Source organism: Panthera uncia, chromosome X (assembly GCF_023721935.1).
Source record: "Panthera uncia isolate 11264 chromosome X, Puncia_PCG_1.0, whole genome shotgun sequence".
NCBI classification, from domain to species: domain Eukaryota; kingdom Metazoa; phylum Chordata; class Mammalia; order Carnivora; family Felidae; genus Panthera; species Panthera uncia.
The window spans coordinates 78,550,359-78,576,068 of record NC_064817.1 but is presented as its reverse complement, the minus strand read 5'-3'; the positions used below and the strand labels follow the sequence as shown (position 1 = coordinate 78,576,068).

General features: G+C 37.5%; 1 protein-coding gene across 1 annotated transcript in view; it reads left to right on the top strand.

Moving 5' to 3' along the window:
- Window positions 1–17,076, top strand: part of ZMAT1 (zinc finger matrin-type 1) — a 45,700-nt gene extending 28,624 nt beyond the window's left edge. Inside the window, exons 5-6 of the mRNA XM_049644103.1 lie at window positions 6,344–6,443; window positions 14,560–17,076. Coding sequence (XP_049500060.1) covers window positions 6,344–6,443; window positions 14,560–15,880 — 1,421 coding nt within the window. The 3' untranslated portion in view covers window positions 15,881–17,076. The remainder of the gene's footprint in view (window positions 1–6,343; window positions 6,444–14,559) is intronic.
- The last annotated feature ends 8,634 nt before the right edge of the window (window positions 17,077–25,710 follow it).

Here is a 25,710-nt window from a genome sequence, read left to right as displayed (position 1 = left end):
ACAGTATTTTTCCTATTGCTGGGGTGATGATATCTGAAATAAGTACCTTCTAATTTAATGGCTAGAATTAGGTAAAATTGGAACTGAGTCAGTTATGAGAAGTGTGTGTACTCTGGTCACTTCTAAAGGGAGTGTCATGTTAGCACTCTCAAATTTCAAGGTAATTAGTATAAGAGAAGAAAGATTTTGGTGAAATTTTCATCTGGCCAGGGAGGGAGTGCTGACCACTAGCATAATAGAACAAATTTTCCTTACTACTTTGACTATTCCATTTTAAGAAGAGTAAATATTTGAGGATTTAAAAACTGGCTGAAGAATTTAAATTAGCTAGTGAGAATTTCAAAGAACAGAACAGAAACCCATATTATAAGCAATCAAGTGGTAAGACAAAAACAACTTGACATGTGACACCTTAATTATTTCACTTATAACCCTTCTTTCTGTCTCTGCCTTATTTTCCATCCACTTTGTATGTGCTCCTACTATACCTAATCTCTGTCTTTTTTCATCATTCTCACTGCTTTCCTCATGTCCCTCATCCAGCCCAGATCTTATTAGCACAGGGATGGCTACCATAACGATATGGAACTAAAGTATGTATGCATTTTTTACTTATTGTATTTGTTTTGTTTATTTTACTAATTTGTAGCCTCGTTATTGCACTTAGATGTCTCACCTTCACCTGTACCTCAACATATCTAAAATGGAATTAATAATCTTCTCTAAAACCAACTTTAATTTCCCAAGATTCCGGCCTTTACCAGTAGTACCACTATTTATTAGTCACCTACATTTGACTCTTTGAGGGCATCTTCGACTACTGAATTTTGCTACATCCTGTCCATCAGCAAGTCTTATCAAGTCTTATTAGAACTGTTTTTCCTTCCTGTACCCTTCCATTGCGTTTGCACTACCATAATTTCACATTCCCAATTCTGTAACAACCTTTTGGAAGGCTTTACTTATACCTCATTGTTATTCTCTCCCTAGTAGCAAGAATTCAACCCTAGATCAGTTCCACAGTCCACCTTTTCTACTTTTATATTCAGAGTACTGGGTGATGCTATGGAAAATTATGTAAAGCTACAGATTGGGTACCTTGAAAGTCTTGGAATCCAACCTCTATGGACTTGAAGTCCTACTTAATCCTTTACCTTCCTCTTCACTCTCCTCTCAGCAGTGGTATTAAAACCTGCCCCACTCTCCAAGACTCTCTTCCACTCTTCTACATTTCCCCTTCTCACACCCTTCAGGTAAACTTATATCCCACATTCAATCAGTCACTAAGTTATGCCAATTTTAATGGTATATTTCACCAATCTCCCTGTTCCATGTGTTCTAGCCCATGCCTTCCTTATCTCTTGCCTGGCCTAGTATATTTACATAAATGTGGTCTCCTTGCTTTAAGGTTTGTTACTCTCAAATTTATCCTCCATATTGCAGCTAGAGGAGAGATTTGTCTAAAACACACAGCTGACTATGTCACTTACTACTTAAAGCATTTCAAGTTATCACAATACACAGGATAAAAAGTCTAGGCCCCTTAGCATAACATATACATCTCTCTGACCTGACACCCTTTTGCCTCTCCATCTTGTCCTGTTCTATTTTATTCTACAACAATTCCAAATTTTAAGAAGCTCCTATAAGCACTTATATGCTTCTTTCATGCTAGTCCCTCTACGCACAATAATCTTCTCAACTCTTTTCATCAAGTTAACTAATTTTCATCCTTCCACGTTTAACTAAGGCATCATCTCTTCCAATAGCCTTCTCCAGACTACCACACTGTGCTTAAGTGCCTCTACTTCTTTGAGCTTCCATACCCCTTAAGCATACTTCTTACCTTTTACCTAATTAGAATGAAATCCTTTATTTAAATATCTGTTTCTCACTTGGGTTTGTGAGAAACCTGCCCATTTTATCCATCTTGTACACCTAGAATCTAGCATGATGGTTGGTGCCATATAGGCCCTCAGTGTTTGTTGAACAGATTATTTGAAATCAACACATCATACTCATTTCTATCTCTGCCATATCTGATACTGTTTCCATCCCCTGGAATGCCCTTTTCTACCTTCCTTATGATTCAAATTCTTCTTGTCCTCCAAGATCCATCATAACTTCCCTCACTACTCTAGCTATTCTCCCCTTGACATTCATCCCCCTGATATTCTCTCCTTCCTGTGATTTTTCACAGATTTCACTGTTCATTGACAATTGCATTAATTATAGCTCCTTAACTGAATTAGCTTCCTTAAGACAAAAGATTATATTTTATTCTGCAATATCCATCTCAGTGCGTTATATGGTAATGAGTATATATTTTTTCTCAATATTTGCTAATTGTTAATTGAGAGGCAGTGTCACATAGAAGGGTAAACATAGATTTGTTTATCCTTAGAAGGAGATATGTTTGAAGTCATTTACCCAATTGTATCTCAGATTCCTCAGGTGTAAAATGAAAATAAGGCTACTTCACAGGATTGACAAAGGATGAAATGAAACAGTATGTGCAGTACCCATCACAGAATAGGTTCTAAACAAAGGTTACTTTTTTTTAAATGTTTTGTTCTCCTGTCATAATTTTAAAATAGGTAAATTAGACATTTTCAATTTTTCCTCATAAACTAAATCCCACATTGAGTTGCATTTTTGCTTACATGCAACTCTCAATTGATTACTTTTCATTTAAGCTATTAGACCAATGGTTCTCACCTTGACTACATGTTAGAATCATGCAGGGAGCTTTTAGAAATCTCAATGCTCAAGCCATCCCTCAAATAAATTAAATTAGAATCCCTAGAACCTATACACTAGTGTTTTGTTTTATATTTTTTAACTCCCCAAGTGATTGGGCTATAGAGCCAAGATTGAGAACCACAACATTAGACTATAAAGACATGAATTTCCCCCAATCTATTCTTTGAAAACAAAGATCTTAGTCTGGGGAGTTATGAGATAGGACTGTGATTCGGAGAAAAGTGGGCCCCACAAGTGTTAGGTTATGGAAGATTCTGAATGGTATGAGATACAGAGAAGCTTGAGTTTCTGGGTAAAGTCAGAAACAAGGAGTCCTAGCAGAGCTGAAGGCAATAAAGCTGGACAGGGCCAAGGAGCAGACTCAGATAGGAGAATAGAAAGTGTAAGAAACACAGTGGATAAATAGGATTTAGAGTACACTTATCTTGATGAGCACTAAGTAATGTATAGAATTGTTTAATCATTATATTGTGTGTCTGAAACTGATATGGCACTATATATTAATTCCACTTCAATTTAAAAGAGGAAAAGAAAAAGAAACAGGGGAGTCAGGTTGCAGAGAATTAGACCAGGAATTCTGATCTTGGAGCCAATAAATAGGCTTCATATCTTCACAGAAAAGGTTTATACCATTTAGTATATTTTTTATGTATTATTTTTTGAGATATATTTTTTGAATATATTATTTTATGAGATGTCTGTATCTAGGAAACAACACAGAATATCAGTGTATGAAAAAGACAAAGGCTAAGGTAATAGTAATCAGACTACAGTTCCAGAACTGCCTCTGTATCTTTTATATGTGACCTGAAGCTTCTCTAAACACCTCTATTACGTATATTATAATCTCCTGATATAATCTGCGAAGAAGCAAAGGAGGAACTGAGGAGAACATTATGAATACTATATTCTTTATAAGCACTAAACAAATATGTAAAATCCCTAAAATATAATCTGAGTTTATAATCATAATGAAGATCATCAGCTTGATAATTTAGGGGAGTGGTGCTCAACAACAGTTGTATAGAAAAATCATCTAAAACACTTTCTATTTTATTTATTTTTGTTGTTGTTGTTTTTGTTTTTAATATATGAAATTTATTGTCAAATTGGTTTCCATACAACACCCAGTGCTCATCCCAAAAGGTGCCCTCCTCAATACCCATCACCCACCCTCCCTTCCTTCCTACCCCCCATCAACCCTCAGTTCTCAGTTTTTAAGAGTCTCTTATGCTTTGGCTCTCTCCCACTCTAACCTCTTTTTTTTCCTTCCCCTCCCTCATGGGTTTCTGTTAAGTTTCTCAGGATCCACATAAGAGTGAAAACATATGGTATCTGTCTTTCTCTGTATGGCTTATTTCACTTAGCATCACACTCTCCAGTTCCATCCACGTTGCTACAAAGGGCCATATTTCATTCTTTCTCATTGCCACGTAGTACTCCATTGTGTATATAAACCACAATTTCTTTATACATTCATCAGTTGATGGACATTTAGGCCCTTTCCATAATTTGGCTATTGTAAAACACTTTCAAAAAGTAAGAAAGCCTGGTTCTGCTCCTGGAGATTCTGATTTAAATGGTCCAATGTGGAGCTGTAACATTAATATTTTTAAAGTTTTCCACATCGTTCTAATGTGTAGCTAACATTGAGCACCATTAACACAGACGAAACCAGGATTCCTGCTTATCTTGCATAACTTGGGTGTTCTCAAAACGTATGGTGTTGGCCAAGCAAATATGAGCTTTAATTTCCACTGTTGTTAAATAAGGGTATTGATAATTTTTTGAAAAGGATTGTTGTGAACATGCAGACTCCTGGATTTAGTCCTTAGCTTTGCAGGAAGTCCAAAATCTTCAGAGTTGACCAGCCTCAAATCAGGGACTGACGAGACCACAAACTTAGAAAACGCTGATAAATAATCAAGGAACTATAAAGGTATTCTCTTAGTGTATTCCCCACACATTCTCTAAGAATAATTACCTGGGGTATTGTTAAAACATAAATCCCCTGTCCCAGAGACAGAGGATCATGTTTTACAGGGAGAGGCTTAGGGATCTATATTTTAATTTTTTAATGTTTATTTATTTTTGAGAGAGAGAGAATGACAGAGCACAAGTGGGGGAAGGGCAGAGAGAGGGAGACACAGAATCTGAAGCAGACTCCAGGCTCCGAGCTGTCAGCACAGAGCCCAACGTGGGGCTAGAACTCATGAACTATGAGATCATGACCTGAGCCGAAGTCGGATGCTCAACCAACTGAGCATGCGCTCCTTAAGGATCTATATTTTAAATAATACTTCAAGTAATTCTGGAGTCTGGGAAACATTGTAATTTAAGTTAATATATTGTCATTCTGGTATTGATTTATGGTAGGAGAGGATAATATCTTTTTTCAGTTCCTAGGGTTTTTAAAACCTGGATATATCATCCAGGGTATTCCTTTTTTGGTATCAAAGAATATGAGAAGCCGAATTATAATCAGAAATAGACTTGATTAGCATGAAATCAGACCACTGGGAGAAAGGATAGTTACAAGGAATCATTCATTCAGTCTTTGGCATAACCTGCTGAGCTCTCCTTGGCCCACTAGAGTTATGTCAGTAGTAAGCAGAGTCCTCATGTTATTCAAAGTTGCATCTTTCTTTCTCATTAACAATAGTCTTCTGTTTCTATGAATAATATTTGCTTGGACAAGACCAGTATCCTTGATTAATTTAGCATCATTTGAATGATTAAGTTGCTGTTTGATTTAAAAGATGAACATGCTTCATCTTAAAATTACTGCATCCACCAATTTATTGCCTCTTCTTTAGGGTGGGATTATTTTATATTTGGCTTATGAAATTTATTAATTTTCTACTTCTGACCAAAGAGAAATTGGAAGGATGATGAGGTTAAGAAAATAAAGATTAATTTATCCTCTGCTTTCAGCTCTACCTAAGAAGCAGAACAGAGAAATAGCTGGAATACCTATTCTATAGTTTTTGACTCTTTTGAAGTAGTAACTAGTAGTTTTGTTTTAGAATTTTTCTTTCAGCTTTTATCCTGAGAGTGGGGCTCACTGAACCTCTCTCTTTTCTAATATCTGTCTGTGGGAATTACTTTTGGTAAATTAATGCACTACAGTGATTTCATGTAAGAGAGTAAAACTTTGCTTTTGTTTAATCTTTTGGAACATTTCATGTTTTTGTTGGATGGCAAGATAATTAGGGGCAAGAAAAAAGAGGTTGATTAAGGGATTAAGAGGCAAAGGTTAATTGGGCATACTAAATTTGAAGTGTCTACTGCACTTCCATGTAGAAACAATAGGCAGGCAGATAATAGTCTCAAGAAAGAGGCCAAGGCTAAAGAAGCAGTGTAGTGTAGTGTAGTGTAGTGTAGTGTGAAGAATTCTGGGCTTTAAATTAAGAAACATGGGCTCTGAGAGGTTAGCTCTATTACTGACCTGCTCTTTTACTTTGACCAAGTCATTTGACCTCTCTGGGCCTTACCTTTAAATTGGGAAAGTTCTGTAGATAATCTCTAGTAAATTCCTGTCCATATTGACCTCCTTAAATTTGACTCTCTCTTTTTTCAGCATTTAGTATGAGGACCTACGTTTGCCATATTTGTAATATCACCTTTACATCTTTAGAAATGTTCCGGTCCCATATGCAAGGAAGTGAACACCAAATTAAGTAAGTATTTTCTGCTAAAATGCTCCTGTGATACCAGAGAGTAGGGTTTCTGTCAAGTACCCTTGCATGTATTTTACAAAACTTTTGTAGGCATTCACTTCCCTATGAAGTGATACAGTTAATGGTATTTGTCACAAAGTGCATGGTAGTGGAATCTCTTAGGGAGTTCTCTAGCCATGATAGTATACTTGCAGAGCTGGATAATTGGCACCTCTTCTGACCAAACAGCATTGTTCTTCTCATTCTCATTGAGCCATGAAAATTCAAATAATTCCTGGAAGGTTGGCTTAGTTCCAGGGATACAGTGATCTGGTCATCATCCTTTCAGCAAGGTATAGTGGTTATGAACAAAGGTCTTGCTGTTAGACCTGGACTAGAATATCAGATTTGTCTTCCTAACAAGTGTATAACTTTAGACAGTTCCAATTTAAAGTGGTTATAATGAAATACAAAAATATATGTAAGTTTCCTGGCCTGGCACACAATAGCACAATAAATATTTATTCCATTCTATTCTATTGTTTCAAGGAGGAGAGGATTAAGTAGACAATTAGGGACTTGATCAGTCAGATAGCAGGACAGAGGGGCACTTGGGTATTGTATTTTTGGTTTGTTGCTTTGAAAATCAAACCATAGTGTTTCTGTTATATTATTTTATTCTAGTTGAAAATATCTACTTTGAGTCTGAATACGTAGGAGCTAAATTGTGCAATTCACCAAATTAACCTTAATTTAGACTCTTTTTTAAAATCTCAGAGTTCCAAGCCACTCTGGAAAACAGTGTGGAGGTTCCCCAAAAAATTAAAAAGACCTACCCTATGACCCAGCAATAGCACTGGTAGGAATTTACCCAAGGGATACAGGAGTCCTGATGCATAGGGGCACTTGTACCCCAATGTTTATAGCAGCACTCTCAACAATAGCCAAATTATGGAAAGCGCCTAAATGTCCATCAACTGATGAATGTATAAAGAAATTGTGGTTTTTTTTGTTTGCTTGTTTAAAAACAATATTTATTTATTTATTTATTTATTTTTTAATTTTTTAATATATGAAATTTACTGTCAAATTGGTTTCCATACAACACCCAGTGCTCATCCCAAAAGGTGCCCTCCTCAATACCCATCACCCACCCTGCCCTCCCTCCGACCCCCCATCAACCCTCAGTTTGTTCTCAGTTTTTAATAGTCTCTTATGCTTTGGCTCTCTCCCACTCTAACCTCTTTTTTTTTTTTCCTTCCCCTCCCCCATGGGTTTCTGTTAAGTTTCTCAGGATCCACATAAGAGTGAAACCATATGGTATCTGTCTTTCCCTGTATGGCTTATTTCACTTAGCATCACACTCTCCAGTTCCATCCACGTTGCTACAAAAGGCCATATTTCATTCTTTCTCATTGCCACGTAGTATTCCATTGTGTATATATACCACAATTTCTTTATCCATTCATCAGTTGATGGACATTTAGGCTCTTTCCATAATTTGGCTATTGTTAAGAGTGCTGCTATAAACATTGGGGTACAAGTGCCCCTATGCATCAGTACTCCTGTATCCCTTGGGTAAATTCCTAGCAGTGCTACTGCTGGGTCATAGGGTAGGTCTATTTTTAATTTTCTGAGGAACCTCCACACTGCTTTCCAGAGCGGCTGCACCAGTTTGCATTCCCACCAACAGTGCAAGAGGGTTCCCGTTTCTCCACATCCTCTCCAGCATCTATAGTCTCCTGATTTGTTCATTTTGGCCACTCTGACTGGCGTGAGGTGATATCTGAGTGTGGTTTTGATTTGTATTTCCCTGATAAGGAGCGACGTTGAACATCTTTTCATGTGCCTGTTGGCCATCCAGATGTCTTCTTTAGAGAAGTGTCTATTCATGTTTTCTGCCCATTTCTTCACTGGGTTATTTGTTTTTCGTGTGTGGAGTTTGATGAGCTCTTTATAGATTTTGGATACTAGCCCTTTGTCCGATATGTCATTTGCAAATATCTTTTCCCATTCCGTTGGTTGCCTTTTAGTTTTGTTGGTTGTTTCCTTTGCTGTGCAGAAGCTTTTTATCTTCATAAGGTCCCAGTAGTTCATTTTTGCTTTTAATTCCCTTGCCTTTGGGGATGTGTCGAGTAAGAGATTGCTACGGTTGAGGTCAGAGAGGTCTTTTCCTGCTTTCTCCTCTAAGGTTTTGATAGTTTCCTGTCTCACATTCAGGTCCTTTATCCATTTTGAGTTTATTTTTGTGAATGGTGTGAGAAAGTGGTCTAGTTTCAACCTTCTGCATGTTGCTGTCCAGTTCTCCCAGCACCATTTGTTAAAGAGACTGTCTTTTTTCCATTGGATGTTCTTTCCTGCTTTGTCAAAGATGAGTTGGCCATACGTTTGTGGGTCTAGTTCTGGGGTTTCTATTCTATTCCATTGGTCTATGTGTCTGTTTTTATGCCAATACCATGCTGTCTTGATGATGACAGCTTTGTAGTAGAGGCTAAAGTCTGGGATTGTGATGCCTCCTGCTTTGGTCTTCTTCTTCAAAATTACTTTGGCTATTCGGGGCCTTTTGTGGTTCCATATGAATTTTAGGATGGCTTGTTCTAGTTTCGAGAAGAATGCTGGTGCAATTTTGATTGGGATTGCATTGAATGTGTAGATAGCTTTGGGTAGTATTGACATTTTGACAATATTTATTCTTCCAATCCATGAGCAGGGAATGTCTTTCCATTTCTTTATATCTTCTTCAATTACCTGCATAAGCTTTCTATAGTTTTCAGCATACAGATCTTTTACATCTTTGGTTAGATTTATTCCTAGGTATTTTATGCTTCTTGGTGCAATTGTGAATGGGATCAGTTTCTTCATTTGTCTTTCTGTTGCTTCATTGTTAGTGTATAAGAATGCAACTGATTTCTGCACATTGATTTTGTATCCTGCAACTTTGCTGAATTCATGTATCAGTTCTAGCAGACTTTTGGTGGAGTCTATCGGATTTTCCATGTATAATATCATGTCATCTGCAAAAAGCGAAAGCTTGACTTCATCTTTGCCAATTTTGATGCCTTTGATTTCCTTTTGTTGTCTGATTGCTGATGCTAGAACTTCCAGCACTATATTAAACAACAGCGGTGACAGTGGGCATCCCTGTCGTGTTCCTGATCTCAGGGAAAAAGCTCTCAGTTTTTCCCCGTTGAGGATGATGTTAGCTGTGGGCTTTTCATAAATGGCCTTTATGATCTTTAAGTATGTTCCTTCTATCCCGACTTTCTCAAGGGTTTTTATTAAGAAAGGGTGCTGGATTTTGTCAAAGGCCTTTTCTGCATCGATTGACAGGATCATATGGTTCTTCTCTTTTTTTTTGTTAATGTGATGTATCACGTTGATCGATTTGCGAATGTTGAACCAGCCCTGCATCCCAGGAATGAATCCCACTTGATCATGGTGAATAATTCTTTTTATATGCCGTTGAATTCGATTTGCTAGTATCTTATTGGGAATTTTTGCATCCATATTCATCAGGGATATTGGCCTGTAGTTCTCTTTTTTTACTGGGTCTCTGTCGGGTTTAGGAATCAAAGTAATACTGGCTTCATAGAATGAGTCTGGATGTTTTCCTTCCCTTTCTATTTCTTGGAATAGCTTGAGAAGGATAGGTATTATCTCTGCTTTAAACGTCTGGTAGAACTCCCCTGGGAAGCCATCTGGTCATGGACTTTTATTTGTTGGGAGATTTTTGATACCGATTCAATATCTTCGCTGGTTATGGGTCTGTTCAAGCTTTCTATTTCCTCCTGATTGAGTTTTGGAAGAGTGTGGGTGTTTAGGAATTTCTCCATTTCTTCCAGGTTGTCCAATTTGTTGGCATATAATTTTTCATAGTATTCCCTGATAATTGTTTGTGTCTCTGAGGGATTGGTTGTCATAATTCCATTTTCATTCATGATTTTATCTATTTGGGTCATCTCCCTTTTCTTTTTGAGAAGCCTGGCTAGAGGTTTGTCAATTTTATTTATTTTTTCAAAAAACCAACTCTTGCTTTCGTTGATCTGCTCTACAGTTTTTTTAGATTCTATATTGTTTATTTCTGCTCTGATCTTTATTATTTCTCTTCTTCTGCTGGGTTTAGGCTGCCTTTGCTGTTCTGCTTCTATTTCCTTTAGGTGTGCTGTTAGGTTTTGTATTTGGGATTTTTCTTGTTTCTTGAGATAGGCCTGGATTGCAATGTATTTTCCTCTCAGGACTGCCTTCACTGCATCCCAAAGCATTTGGATTGTTGTATTTTCATTTTCGTTTGTTTCCATATATTTTTAAATTTCTTCTCTAATTGCCTGGTTGACCCACTCATTCGTTAGTAGGGTGTTCTTTAACCTCCATGCTTTTGGAGGTTTTCCAGACTTTTTCCTGTGGTTGATTTCAAGCTTCATAGCATTGTGGTCTGAAACTATGCATGGTATAATTTCAATTCTTGTAAACTTATGAAGGGCTGTTTTGTGACCCAGTATGTGATCTATCTTGGAGAATGTTCCATGTGCACTCAAGGAGAAAGTATATTCTGTTGCTTTGGGATGCAGAGTTCTAAATATATCTGTCAAGTCCATCTGATCCAATGTATCATTCAGGGCCCTTGTTTCTTTATTGACTGTGTGTCTAGATGATCTATCCATTTCTGTAAGTGGGGTGTTAAAGTCCCCTGCAATGACCACATTCTTATCAATAAGTTTGCTTATGTTTATGAGTAATTGTTTTATATATCTGGGGGCTCCGGTATTCGGTGCATAGACATTTATAATTGTTAGCTCTTCCTGATGGATAGACCCTGTAATTATTAGATAATACCCTTCTTCATCTCTTGTTACAGCCTTTAATTTAAAGTCTAGTTTGTCTGATATAAGTATGGCTACTCCAGCTTTCTTTTGGCTTCCAGGAGCATGATAAATAGTTCTCCATCCCCTCACTCTCAATCTAAAGGTGTCCTCAGGTCTAAAATGAGTCTCTTGTAGACAGCAAATAGATGGGTCTTGTTTTTTTATCCATTCTGATACCCTATGTCTTTTGGTTGGCACATTTAATCCATTTACATTCAGTGTTATTATAGAAAGATACGGGTTTAGAGTCATTGTGATGTCTGTATGTTTTATGCTTGTAGTGATGTCTCTGGTACTTTGTCTCACAGGATCCCCCTTAAGATCTCTTGTAGGGCTGGTTTCGTGGTGACAAATTCCTTCAGTTTCTGTTTGTTTGGGAAGACCTTTATCTCTCCTTCTATTCTAAATGACAGACTTGCTGGATAAAGGATTCTTGGCTGCATATTTTTTCTGTTTAGCACACTGAAGATATCATGCCAAGCCTTTCTGGCCTGTCAAATTTCAAAAGAGAGATCAGTCACGAGTCTTATAGGTCTCCCTTTATATGTGAGGGCACGTTTATCCCTTGCGGCTTTCTGAATTTTCTCTTTATCCTTGTATTTTGCCAGTTTCACTATGATATGTCGTGCAGAAGATCGATTCAAGTTACGTCTGAAGGGAGTTCTCTGTGCCTCTTGGATTTCAATGCCCTTTTTCCTTCCCCAGTTCAGGGAAGTTCTCAGCTATAATTTCTTCAAGTACCCCTTCAGCACCTTTCCCTCTCTCTTTCTCCTCTGGGATACCAATTATGCGTATATTATTTCTTTTTAGTGTATCACTTAGTTCTCTAATTTTCCCCTCATACTCCTGGATTTTTTTGTGTCTCTTTCTCTCAGCTTCCTCTTTTTCCATAACTTTATCTTCTAGTTCACCTATTCTCTCCTCTGCCTCTTCAATCCAAGCTGTCGTTGTTTCCATTTTGTTTTGCATTTCGTTTAAAGGGCTTTTCAGCTCCTCGTGACTGTTCCTTAGTCCTTGATCTCTGTGGCAAGAGATTCTCTGCTGTCCTCTATACTGTTTTCAAGCCCAGCGATTAATTTTATGACTATTATTCTAAATTCACTTTCTGTTATATTATTTAAATCCTTTTTGATCAGTTCATTAGCTGTTGTTATTTCCTGGAGATTCTTCTGAGGGGAATTCTTCCGTTTGGTCATTTTGGATAGTCCCTGGAGTGGTGAGGACCTGCAGGGCACTTCCCCTGTGCTGTGGTGTATAACTGGAGTTGGTGGGCGGGGCCACAGTCAGACCTGATGTCTGCCCCCAGCCCACAGCTGGGGCCACAGTCAGACTGGTATGTGCCTTCTCTTCCCCTCTCCTAGGGGCGGGATTCACTGTGGGGTGGCGTGGCCCGTCTGGCCTACTTGCACATTGCCAGGCTTGTGGTGCTGGGGATCTGGCGTATTAGCTGGGGTGGGTAGGCAAGGTGCATGGGGGCAGGAGGGGCAGGCTTAGCTCGCTTCTCCTTAGGTGATCCACTTCAGGAGGGGCCCTGTGGCAGCGGGAGGGAGTCAGATCCGCTGCCGGAGGTTTGGCTCCGCAGAAGCACAGAGTTGGGTGTTTGCGCGGAGCGAATAAGTTCCCTGGCAGGAACTGGTTCTCTTTGGGATTTCGGCTGGGGGATGGGCGGGGGAGATGGCGCTGGCGAGCGCCTTTGTTCCCCGCCAAGCTGAGCTCTGCCGTCTGGGGGCTCAGCAGCTCTCCCTCCCTTTGTTCTCCACCCTTCCCACTTTCTGAGCAGAGCTGTTAACTTATGACCTCCCAGATGCTAAGTCGCGCTTGCTGTCAGAACACAGTCCGTCAGGCCCCTCCGCTTTTGCCAGCCTGACCCGGGGGCTCTGCTTGGCTGGTGAGCCGCCCCTCCGCCCCGGCTCCCTCCCACCAGTCCGTGGAGAGCGCACCGCCTCGCCGCCCTTCCTACCCTCTTCTGTGGGCCTCTCGTCTGCGCCTGGCTCTGGAGACTCCGTTCTGCTAATCCTCTGGCGGTTTTCTGGGTTATTTAGGCAGGTGTAGGTGGAATCTAAGTGATCAGCAGGACGCGCGGTGAGCCCAGCGTCCTCCTACGCTGCCATCTTCCCTCCCAATCAAGAAATTGTGGTTTATATACACAATGGAGTACTACGTGGCAATGAGAAAGAATGAAATATGGCCATTTGTAGCAACATGGATGGAACTGGAGAGTGTGATGCTAAGTGAAATAAGCCATACAGAGAAAGACAGATACCATATGTTTTCACTCTTATGTGGATCCTGAGAAACTAACAGAAACCCATGGGGGAGGGGAAGGGAAAAAAAAGAGGTTAGAGTGGGAGAGAGCCAAAGCATAAGAGACTCTTAAAAACTGAGAACAAACTGAGGGTTGATGGGGGGTGGGAGGGAGGGGAGGGTGGGTGATGGGTATTGAGGAGGGCACCTTTTGGGATGAGCACTGGGTGTTGTATGGAAACCAATTTGACAATAAACTTCATATATTGAAAAAAATAATAAAAAAATAAAGGAAAAATGAAAATAAAAAAATAAAATAAAATAAAATAAAATAAAATAAAATCTCAGGGTTCCAGAACAAATATCCATTACACTTATAGCTCTATACAAAGAACTAATTAAAACTTTTAAGGGGCGCCTGGGTGGCGCAGTCGGTTAAGTGTCCGACTTCAGCCAGGTCACGATCTCGCCGTCCGTGAGTTCGAGCCCCGCGTCAGGCTCTGGGCTGATGGCTCGGAGCTTGGAGCCTGTTTCCGATTCTGTGTCTCCCTCTCTCTCTGCCCCTCCCCCGTTCATGCTCTGTCTCTCTCTGTCCCAAAAATAAATAAAAAACGTTGAAAAAAAAAATTAAAAAAAAAAAACTTTTAAAATAATGTGACATTCAAATCAGACAATCCTCAGGGCATTAAATATTATTTGTTCTTTCCCACATATCCCAACATGTCTTACATGTTTAGTACTAAGGCAGTATCAGCTATGTCTGCATGTTTGTACCCATCTTCCCTTTCATCTCAGCCCTGAAATTTTTTTTTTTATTTAAAAAATTGTGAGGTGCCTGAGAAATATGACTGTTCCTGCTGCTTCTTTTTAGCATAAAAAGTGATGATTTACAGCGTTTATATTGAAGTAAGCTTTTAATATTTGTTTGGACTTTTGTTGTTGTTTTTTTCCAGACTAATCTTTTTAAAATAAAGAAAGTATTCAGAATAAAATAGCCTAGTAACAAGAACTTTCTACTGTTTTCTTTGCAGAGAATCCATTGTTATCAGTCTAGTGAAGAATCCCAAGAAGACACAAGACTCTTACCAAGATGAATGTGAAGATTACATCAAAATGCAGAAATCCAGAGGACCAGAGCCCAAGATTTGTTTCAGGAAGATGGAAGAGAGTTCTTTGGAAGCCCGTTGGTACAGGGAAGTAGTTGATTCTAGATCCACACATACAATGTTTGAACAGAGACTCCCATGTGAGACTTTCTGGACATACCCAGGATCATACAGTATTTCACAAACAGCAGAAAACCATTTACCTCATTGTTTACCAGCTCATTCAAAGAAGACATATGACTCTTTCCAAGATGAACTGGAAGATTACATCAAAGTGCAGAAAGCGAGAGGACTAGATCCAAAGTTTTGTTTCAGAAAGATAAGAGAGAACTCTATAGAGACCCATGGGTACAGAGAAATTGACTCTGGACCCAGACAACAAATGTTTGAGCAAAGATTTTCACTTGAGACTTCCCAGACTTACCAACAACCATATAATATTTCACCAGTGGAAAGCAAGTTGCATTATTGGTTACCAGTTCATTCAAACAGAACTTATGATTCTTTCCAAGATGAGCTAGAAGATTACATCAAAGTGCAGAAAGCCAGAGGACTAGAGCCAAAGACTTGCTTCAGAAAGGTTAGTGATAGCTCTATAGAAATCCATAAGTACAAAGAAAAGGTTGATTTCAGACCCAAACATAGAATTTTTGAGCAAAAAGTCCCATTTGAGACTTCCCACGCTTATACAGGATCATACAGTATTTCCCAAGTAGTGGAAAACCAGTTACCTCATTGCTTACCAGCTCATGACAGCATACAGAAACTAGACTCTATATCTTCCTGTCAACCCATCAGAGACTGTTTTCCAGAAAAGCCAGTACCCCTGAGCCTTAGTCAGCAAGAAAATAACTTTGGCTCATACAGTGTAGAATCTGAAGTTTACAAGCACCTCTCAGAAAACAATACCAGTGACCATAAAGCAGGTCACAAACGAAGACATCAGAAGAGAAGAAAGCACCTGGAAGAAGGTGAAGACAGGTCAGAGAAAGAGCAATCGAAGCATAAAAGGAAAAAGAGTTATGGTGATACAAATCTAGACAAGGACAAGAGCATCCGACAAAGGAAAAGAAAGGGAGATCAAGTCAGCGTCAGTTCAGGAAAGCTTAAACATCGAAAAAAGAAAAAAAGCCATGGTGTGCCCACTGAGAAAGAAGAACGTAAGCACAAGAAAGGGAAAAAGAAACCTGTTGAAGAAAAGACAGAAGAGGAAATGCTTTGGGATGAATCTATTCTTGGATTTTGAATTTTTAGTTTTGTTTACCCAAGGATGAATTGAAGAAATCAGTTATAGATTTAGACAAAGACAGGAACATCCAGAAGAAAAAGAGCAGTGGATATAGTTAGTGTCAGCTCCAGAAAGCTTAGTTTTTGTGTTTATAATTTGAAATTGAATTGAAAGAAGAAACAAACAAGCTTAAATATACTGAGAAAGAACATAAGAAGAACATAAGAACACAACGAGAACATGAGAGAAAAAAAATTCTGTTGAAGAAAAGACAGAGAGTCAATGTTTTGGGATGAGTCTGTTTTAGGAATTTCATTTTGTTTACCCAAGGATGAAATGAAGAAATCAGTTTAGAAAATGGATTTAGACAAAAACAAGAACAGCCAGTGAAGAAAAGCATAGGTAGATATGATCATTGGCTATTCAGGAAAGCTTAGTTTTAGGGGGTGTAAAAATTGAAATTGAATTGAAAGAAGAAACAAGCATAAATCTAGCCTCTGAGAAAGAAGAACATAAGAACACAAGAACAGAAAAGAAAAGGAAATCTGTTGAAGAAAAACAATGCTTTGGGAGGAGTCTATGCTTGGATTTTGAACTTTTTAGTTTTGTTCCCTTAAAGTTGAATTGAAGAAATAAGTTGAAAAGTCTGATTTCATAAAATTTATGTTACTTGAATGCTTCCTAAGTGAACAGTTAACTTTAACCTCTAACAAAAGCCAAGTGGAGTAAAAGTATTCAATATGCCTTTTCCTCAAGTTAGTTTTTTTCTCATTTTCTTTAAAAAATTACATTTCTTATATAAAATGTAATTTTGCTTAATGAGGTTGTCTCTACTTCTATTCATCAAATTGCTGTAGTGGTGAATTATTTGCCCATGAAAGATTAATTTATTTTAAATGAGAGAATTACCAGGCATTACAAAATCCATTCCTTGTTTGGGTTTGTGTTAGTGTTGGTATTTTATTGTTATTGTGTGTTTGTTTTTTGATTTTCTCTAAGAAAAATGTATGAAGCAATTTAGATCAGTTTTTTTTTGTTTGTTAAATCTAATTTGCAGTGTATTTTTGTATTTTCTAGTTCTAAAAGTGGAAAATGAAACTGTCTGTAATAAGTTTAGATGATATATAGTTTTAAAAAGCTCTCAAAAAGTACTGATACAAAATCAGTCTATATTCTGGAAATGTTTATATTATATTAAAGTGTTTTAATTTCTACAGATTGTTTTATGTAAATGATCATTTCCCAGCCAAAGATGATTTTATTTTGGGAGTGAGAGTGGAAATAATGAAACCTCTCAGGACCTCTCAGGAGATCACAGTGTAAAGTTGTAACAACTCCATTTATTCTACATCTTGCTTATGAGAAGCTGATATTCAGACTGGAGTTCAGTTTTAAGTTTAAAAATGTGACGAACTAAACACTTGAAACTGAAGAAGAAAGAATTTATAAGTGGAAAGGGCTGTGAGGGTGCATTACCTTGAAACTCTTTCATACTTTTTTTTTTTTTTACTCTGGTGCTCCCTTTTATATGATAAGCACTTCCTGTAAGCATTTGAGCATCACCATGGTATAGTAGAAAGAGTAATCCTGGGAATTCAAATCCCAGGATTCTGGTCTCAGTTGTACTGTCAAGTCGACTGTGTGACCTTGTGGCAATACCATCAGAATCCAACATGGAGTCATTAGAAATAGGAAAAATAGGCTATAGTATTCATATCCAAAAAAGGAATCTTATTCAAAAAAGTAAATAAATTTAGACGGTGTTGTATCTGCACATAGGTGGGACTTTTAACAGTGTTTTTTCTTGAGATTTCACTGAAACGTTAAATAGGAGCTGAAGCATAATATGATTGTTTGGGTTTATACCAGGTTGAATGAATAGTCTGAAAGGTAGTTAGATCCCAAACTAACTTTTATTCCATGAGACTGTTGGTATAAGATTATTTGCTACTACTACAATACTACTGCCCTTCTTTTTAACACATCTGGTATACTAGTGAAAGGAGAAGGAAAAGAAGAACCAGAGTAGCAAATAGACTGGAATTAGCCACAAAAAATGGCTAAATTTCTTTTCTGAACATGGCAAAAAAAAATGCAGCTTGTTTTCACAGAAAGTAAAGATCAATTGAATTGTAAGCATTTTTAGAATTGATAAATTCTTTTGCATAAGTCCATTTTGTGTTGAAAGGTGGAGGGTAGGAATTCAAAACTATATAAGAATATTTACTAAGACACAAAATTACCATGATCTTTTCCAAATAACTTAAATAGATAAATGATTTATTAAAATTAGCAGCACCCAATCTCATCAACGCTGTGTAAATCATGCAATATTTTAACATTAAAATCATTTAAATTAGGTGGGGTAGCAAGTTGGGGGATGGATAAGGGTGTGGTGTTAACTACATTCTTGGAGAAGTTACTATTGACTTGCTCTAGAAAGTGGTTTTGCAAATTTTTAAAACAAAAACTATTTTGACAAAACACACTTTTTGTTAACTCTATAATAAAGTTAATTTTCTATTAACTGGGAAGTATTTTCTAGGTGAAGCTGGAGACAAGGACCTAGAATCTGACTTTGGCACATTTGCTATGCTCCCAACTTCTGCCACTGAGCACAAGGAGGTTACAGTATAAGTCAAGATATTTAAATATATATACAGGATCCAAAATTAACTCTACTTCTGGATTTGAGTGCTGAATCTAGTAAGATTAAATTTAATGGTATAAACATTAAATCCTGCATTTGGTTGTAGAAGATAATACAAAAATATATTTGAGGAGACATAGTTTAAGATATTGCATGTGAAAACATTGTTGAGATTTTTATTACATGCTTAGTTTGAAAGACAAATATACCCATCCAGACATAAGATCACATGTGATCTAAGCAAATTACCAGTCAATATTCAGACAAATTAATAGTACCTAGTCTCATAGGTATATCCCCAATTAAATAGAAGATCGAGGCAAATTATGGCTGAATTTGGAAAATAATTTTCAACAATTGCAGTCTTAGGAAAAAAATAGAATTGACTGCCTTTTTATATGCATGCCTTAAACAAATAATAAGAGCTGGCTATCACCATTCAGCCAATAAAGAACCTGAGAAAAAAATGAACAGATTCTATTCCACAAACAACTCACAATCTAACAGAGTAAATAGACCAATAAACAAGAAATTGCAATATAAATTTGATAAAGGCTACAATAGTACTGAAGGATGCTCTGGTTTGGAGGGTAACAAAATTAATGGAATGAGAAGTGGGCATTCAGGAAAGGCTTCCAAAGGAAGTGACATCTAAATAGACCTTTTCCTCTTAATTCAAAGACATTTCTTTGATACATTCACTTGGCTATATAATAGGTCCTTCAAACTTAATATAACCACACAGAGTGCCTGCTTCTGTCATTACCAATCATTCATCTTCCAGTTTTCCCCATTTCTATAAAACCATCCAGTTGCTCAAGCCCAAAACCATTTTTGAGAACCTCTTCACTTTTACATTAGTCCATAAGCAATCCTCCTTGATTGTATCACCAAAATATCTCTCTTAATGTCCAATTCTCTTCATCTTCACTGCCACCACTCTAATCTGAGATATCATTTCTTGATAAAACTAAAAAAAATAGGTTTGAGAGCAACTGAAACATTCAAAGAAGACATCAGAGGTTCTGAATTACAGGTAAGTGGGTAAAACTACACAGAATCAGCAAGAGATCAAAGAGTGCTGTGGTGAACTAGGTCCTTGATTTCAGAATGATCCAGCATAGTGTTTTCCTCCAGAAGAACAAACCCACATACACAAAGAAAACTGCTAGTTTCAGAAACAAAATTGAATAGTACAAAACACTGGGTAAGGGTAAGAGAAAGTAAAAATAGTAGTGGATAGGGGAAGAATCCAGAGAAAGCAGATCCAAGGAAGTCTTATGACAGCAAAATAAACCTCTAAAGGTGTGAGTAGCACCTTGGAAGGCCAGACCTGCAGAATGTGAACACACCAGAAAAATGAAGATAACAAAGTAAGTGAAAACTATCTCAGTATTTTAAAATGAGCTGAAAGAAAGAAAACATTTAAGGGCTTTGATATACAGCATAAATTCACAAAGAGAACCCAGAAATAGACAACAGAAAAATGTGAAACAAAAACTGACAGAACTAAGTAAATAAAAAATAAGCGAAGATTAGATTGCAAGGAATACAAAAGAGAAGAGACACTGTGGTAAAGAGGGAAATAATTGAAAAAATTTTTTTAATTCCATAGATTGATAGAACAGATAAGAGATAGTCAGTGGAGATAAATTTGTTGTAATGGATACTATGTTGGTGCTGCCCAGAACCATTCCTCACCCCTGCCCCAATATCTCAGGACAAAGGCACCCATTTCCCCAACTTTTGGGTATTGACCTTGTCTGAAGGGAACTGTGTTTCCTAAGATCATGCCCTCTTCTAGGGGCAAGCAGCAACCATTTGTGGGTTTATGTAGTTAAATACTAAGGCCAAAGCCTCCCGTTTCAATTTTGGGCAACTGTAAAAGGCCATCTTAGTTTCAGAGCTCCCCACGGGATCAACTGAGACCTTTGTTATAACTGTATCACAGTTCGATTTCTCTGCTAATCCTGCTTCCCTAACTACCTCACAGTGTTATTCTTTTGAGCATGCCCCTATAAATTACCTACAAACAAATCTCCATCTCATAATCATTTTCTCCCAGAACCTTACCTAAGACAAGTGTTATCAGGAGTAGTCCTAGGAAACAGACTCCAAAAACAGGGTTTGGGAAGCAGAAAATGAGGATCCTGTCATTCACTGGTAGTTGGTAAAATACTGGTAGTAGGTAGTCCCTGGCATGCTATAGTAGTACAATTGTTAAAACTTTCACCAGTGATACTAGTGAAAAAGAATGTATGTGCAAATGTAATATCTCGAGTAATTGAGAGGATTTGGGGGACATAGCAATTATCTAGAATCTGCTGATTCTTGCTGAGTACCACTGATGTATGGGAGAGAGAAAATGAAAGGCTAAGAGAATGAGAATTAATTACCAATTTAAAGCAAAATACGAAAGTCAGAAGGCATCCTTGGTAGCATATAAAGGGACTTCTATCTCTGTCTTGAGATCCCATCTCCCCCAATTCCTCTATCTTGAAAAGGTGGACCAATTCTAAGATTTCCAGGAAAAAAAAAACATAGAATGCCTAGATAAACTTGAATTTCAGAAAAAAGAGCTATTTTTGAGTATAAATATGTCCAATGAAATATTTGGAACACAATTACATTAAAACAAAATTTCATTGTTTATCTGAATTTCAAATTTAACTGGATTTTTGTTGTTAAATCTGGCAACCCTACCCATTTCTCCTAACTCCCATCTTGCTTGAAGATGATATTTATCCCTCTGTCTTGCAAGACAAGTCCCCTTCCATAGCATCTATCCCCATGATTCCTACTGGTCACCAGACCAATAACTATAATCAAATCACAACTTAACCTAGCTTGAGAAGTGTTAGTCTGGAAAAAAGTTCTACAGAAAGAAGTAAAGTACTAGGAGGAGGCCTGGTGGGACTGAGCTCAGAGGCCTATTTGTGGCCAGACTTTAAGAGGGCTAGGTGTTTCCAGGAAGAGATCCATAAAGCAGGGAGGTTAGAGATAGAGAGTAAAGACAGAGAACACAGCTCACTTGAGGGTGTATCAGAGAGAATATGCACAGAGAGAGTAAGAGCAGTCCTGGAAAGCTGTACAGAGAAGGTTAAAGTCTTTGCCTGTTAAGTAACAGGAGTCATTGAGGATTTCTAAGCAGGAAATGAGAGGGAGTGGGACTGGGTGGTCTTAAATGAGTCTAACGTGCTCATTAAAAAAAAAAAAAGTTGTTAGTGTGAAGTTGGAAGTGTGGGCAGTGAAGGAGACCAGACACAGAATCTATATGGTAATCCAAATGCGATATCAGGGACTAGGGTAATGTCAGAGAAAACTGGGAGTAAGAGACAGATGGAGAAAGACTATGAAGTTCTCTTGTAAAGACTCTTAAAGACTAGGGCTAGGTCATAGATGTCTGAGAGAAAAGCAAAGCCCAGTTTCAGACAGGCTAATTTCACAATGACTGATACCAAGAAAGTCAACCTATCATCATGATGGCATTAAAGGAAACAGCCTCCAGATTGAAAGAAGTCTATTAATTTAATTACAGGCTCAAGTTTCTTGGGACTTTTTAGTTGAGTCCAGGGGGATTAAAAACTTTAAGTATATAACTGACCCATGGGACTTGTCAGTAAAACTTCACTGTGCACCTTAATTTAAGATAAGCACTCAGAAAACAAATACTTGGGAGTAGCAATAATAAATCACATTCTGGAGAGTTAGAAAATTATTTTCCACAGGTTTGCTATTCTAAAAACAAAATAAAAATTTTAGTATAGCCTTGCTAAAAGTTTGGTCTATTTATGTTCCCTTCCTTTTTTTTTCTTCCTTTTGTATATATATATATATATATATATATATATATATATATATATATATATTAGGTAGATTATAGCAAAATTGAAGAGGGAGAATTCATGATGAAATCTTTAACTGGCTCACTGGGGGTGGAACAGTGTATTAAGGAAATCTAACTGTGTAATTCTTTTGAAAAGATTAGCTGTACATCTATCATACTGCACCTGTTATATATACAGGGCAAGGAGATTTGTTAGAAAAAGGAAGTATAGCTGGTACTCCCCAAAGAGATAGAAAAAGAGGAAGTATGAAGTACTCTTTCCCCTTTGTTTAAGAAATGCTCTAAGCAAGAGGTTTATTTGGTTCCTCGAATTTTCAGCCACCATAAAATGGGTGAATCTATAAATTCTATAAAGGGACAGCTATGGGGAGAAGTGAGGGCCCTGGCTTATAAATCCCTCATTTATCCTGAAATACTGCATGAAGTAACCAAGAAATTTACTTCAATGTACTCTACATTGTGTTTTTCTTTTCCATAGCTGATAGAACCTTTAAGAGGTTGGGTGGAACAGGGCTCATTCCCATCCCAGAAAAGAAGGAAATCCTAGCTTTACAGATGTCCTCAGTGCACACCCAGTGAAGTCAGGAGGTGATCCTCAAGTTTTCCCTGAATTCACTTCAGTGTAACATCTGTTATTCAATAACTGGCAGCAACCTATCAAGTGCCCAACTAGCTTATAGTGCAACAGGAGGAGAAAAATCTTACATATTATGGGAGATGACATGGAGTAGTACATGCATTGTATACAGATTCAGAAGACCTGGGTTTGAAAGACCACTCTCACACTCCTTTGCTTTAAGGTAACTGGAAGCCAGTCATTTAACCACATGCAAACTTACTTTTCCTCATCTGTAAGATAGAGATTTAAAGAAACTCATCTCACAAGGTTGAGGATGAAATTAATGTGTCAATACAGTTTTGACACATATTGAACTCTCAATATATAGTGATTAAATTAGAATATCAGGTAGAGAGTAATAGTTGGGAGACCATGACTAAGTGTTAAATTACAAAGTGGTGACCCCAAGAAAAGTCATTTCCTGTGGTCATAGCCTGAGGGTAAACTGACTAATCTCAAAAGGTACTGAATACTGGCAGTGTTCAAAGACTGGCTGGTGTTTTTTTTTATTATTTTTTAAATTTACATCCAAATTAGTTAGCATGTAGTGCAACAGTGATTTCAGGAGTAGATTACTTAATGCCCCTTACCCATTTAGCCCATCCCCACTCCCACAACCCCTCCAGTAACCCTCTGTTTCTTCTCCATATTTAAGAGTCTCTTATGTTTTGTCCCCCTCCCTGCTTTTATATTATTTTTGCTTCCCTTCCCTTATGTTCATCTGTCTGTGTCTTAAAGTCCTCATGTAGGTGAAGCCATATAATATTTGTCTTTCTCTGACTAATTTTGCTTAGCATAACACCCTCCAGTTCTATCCACGTTGTTTCAAATGGCAAGATTTCATTCTTTTTGATTGCCGAGTAATACTCCATTGTGTGTGTGTGTGTGTGTGTGTGTGTGTGTATATATATATATATGTATGTATATATATATACATATGTATGTATATATGTGTGTATATGTATGTATGTATATATATACATATATATGTATATACACACACCACATTTTCTTTATCTTTTCATCCATCGATGGACATTTGGGCTCTTTCCATACTTGGGCTATCGATAGTGCTGCTGTAAACATTGGGGTAAGGCTGGCTGGTTATTAAGCTAGGTTGTGTGGGGAGCTCACTCTCATTCTTACTCATAATTTCACTCATTTTTTTCTACCTTAATTTCCTTTATTTACAATTTCATCACTTAAAAAAAATCCTGTCATCAAACCTCTATCTTTGTAAGCTGCCTTGGCATTTTTTTTGAAATAAAGCCTGATATAAACCAATTTCACAAAACTTATATGCGGAATTGATAGTAATTAACATTTTTGTGGTTTCATTTTTTGTACTAAAAGAGATTTTGTAGGGAAAGTGTGCCTTCAGGGAAGGTGAGAAGTAAATATAAATCACAAATTCCTTGTATTGACACAGATTTTAGGTTATTGCTTTGTGGGTAGAAGTTTTGCCATTAGTTATGATTTTATAATAGTGGATATATAAATCAATAATTACACTGTCTCCCACTGGTTAAGTTCACGTTTTTAAAATGTTTTCATGCAACACCTAGTGTTCATCACAACAAGTTCACTCCTTAATCCCCATCACGTATTTATACATGTTTTATTTTTTAAATTTGTTGCTTTTGTAAACATAAAGTTATTTAAAAAGTCTCAGATCAAGAATACAGTGATCTTTTTCCTAAAATAAAATAAAATAAAATAATAAAATAATAAAGTTTTTGCATGCCACTTTCATTATCCCAAGTTCACAGATGACCAAAGTAAGGTTTTGAGTGATGTGTCTCAAATCACACAATTCCTTACCTGTAGGTAGTTAATATCTGTATATCCACTGTAGTGTGTCTAATTTGTCAAACATCATATCCTCTGAGGAAGAAGGCACCACTCTGCAAGAGTGGAATACCATCATCTACCAGAGATCTTCCCTTACCAAAAGCACATGCCAATGACCAAACTATCTGAAAAAAGAAAAAATAGTCTCTCTTTCTAAAGTGCTCTTCTCCCAAAAGGAGTGAGACTTTCAATTCCATCAAAAAGGTTTAAATCCTATGGGCTAAAATGTGTCCTTTGTAAAAATGCAAACACTACCCAAGAGGTAATTTTTTCAGCTATTAACAGCCACTAATTTTCCCTGTGGAAAAGTGACAAGAGAAAATAGAAAGCTCAAGGAAAATTTGAAAATGAGAGAAAATTGGAACTAGATTTGAGTACCAGTATTGGGCTAGGCACTTTCACATTTGTTATGTTTGAATTCTAAAATTAGTTCTGAGAACCAAGTGAGAAAAGATAGAAAGTGAATCTCAGAAAAGTTAAGTCTATTGGTCAAGATCATAGTGTTAGGGGCAGAGCTGGGAATTGAATCCTCATTTTTCTGAACTCTGAAGCTGATCTGAGCCAGGAAGTTCACTATCCCTGGAGAAGCACTGACCCAGAATGCCCTCTGGGCATGAAGACCCTAGGTAGGCCCAGGGTGATCTTATCCATTAAGAACAGTAGGCACAATACAGAGAAAGACCGGTACCATATGTTTTCACTCTTATGTGGATCCTGAGAAACTTAACAGAAACCCATGGGGGAGGGGAAGGGAAAAAAAAAAGAGGTTAGAGTGGGAGAGAGCCAAAGCATAAGAGACTGTTAAAAACTGAGAACAAACTGAGGGTTGATGGGGGGTGGGAGGGAGGGGAGGGTGGGTGATGGGTATTGAGGAGGGCACC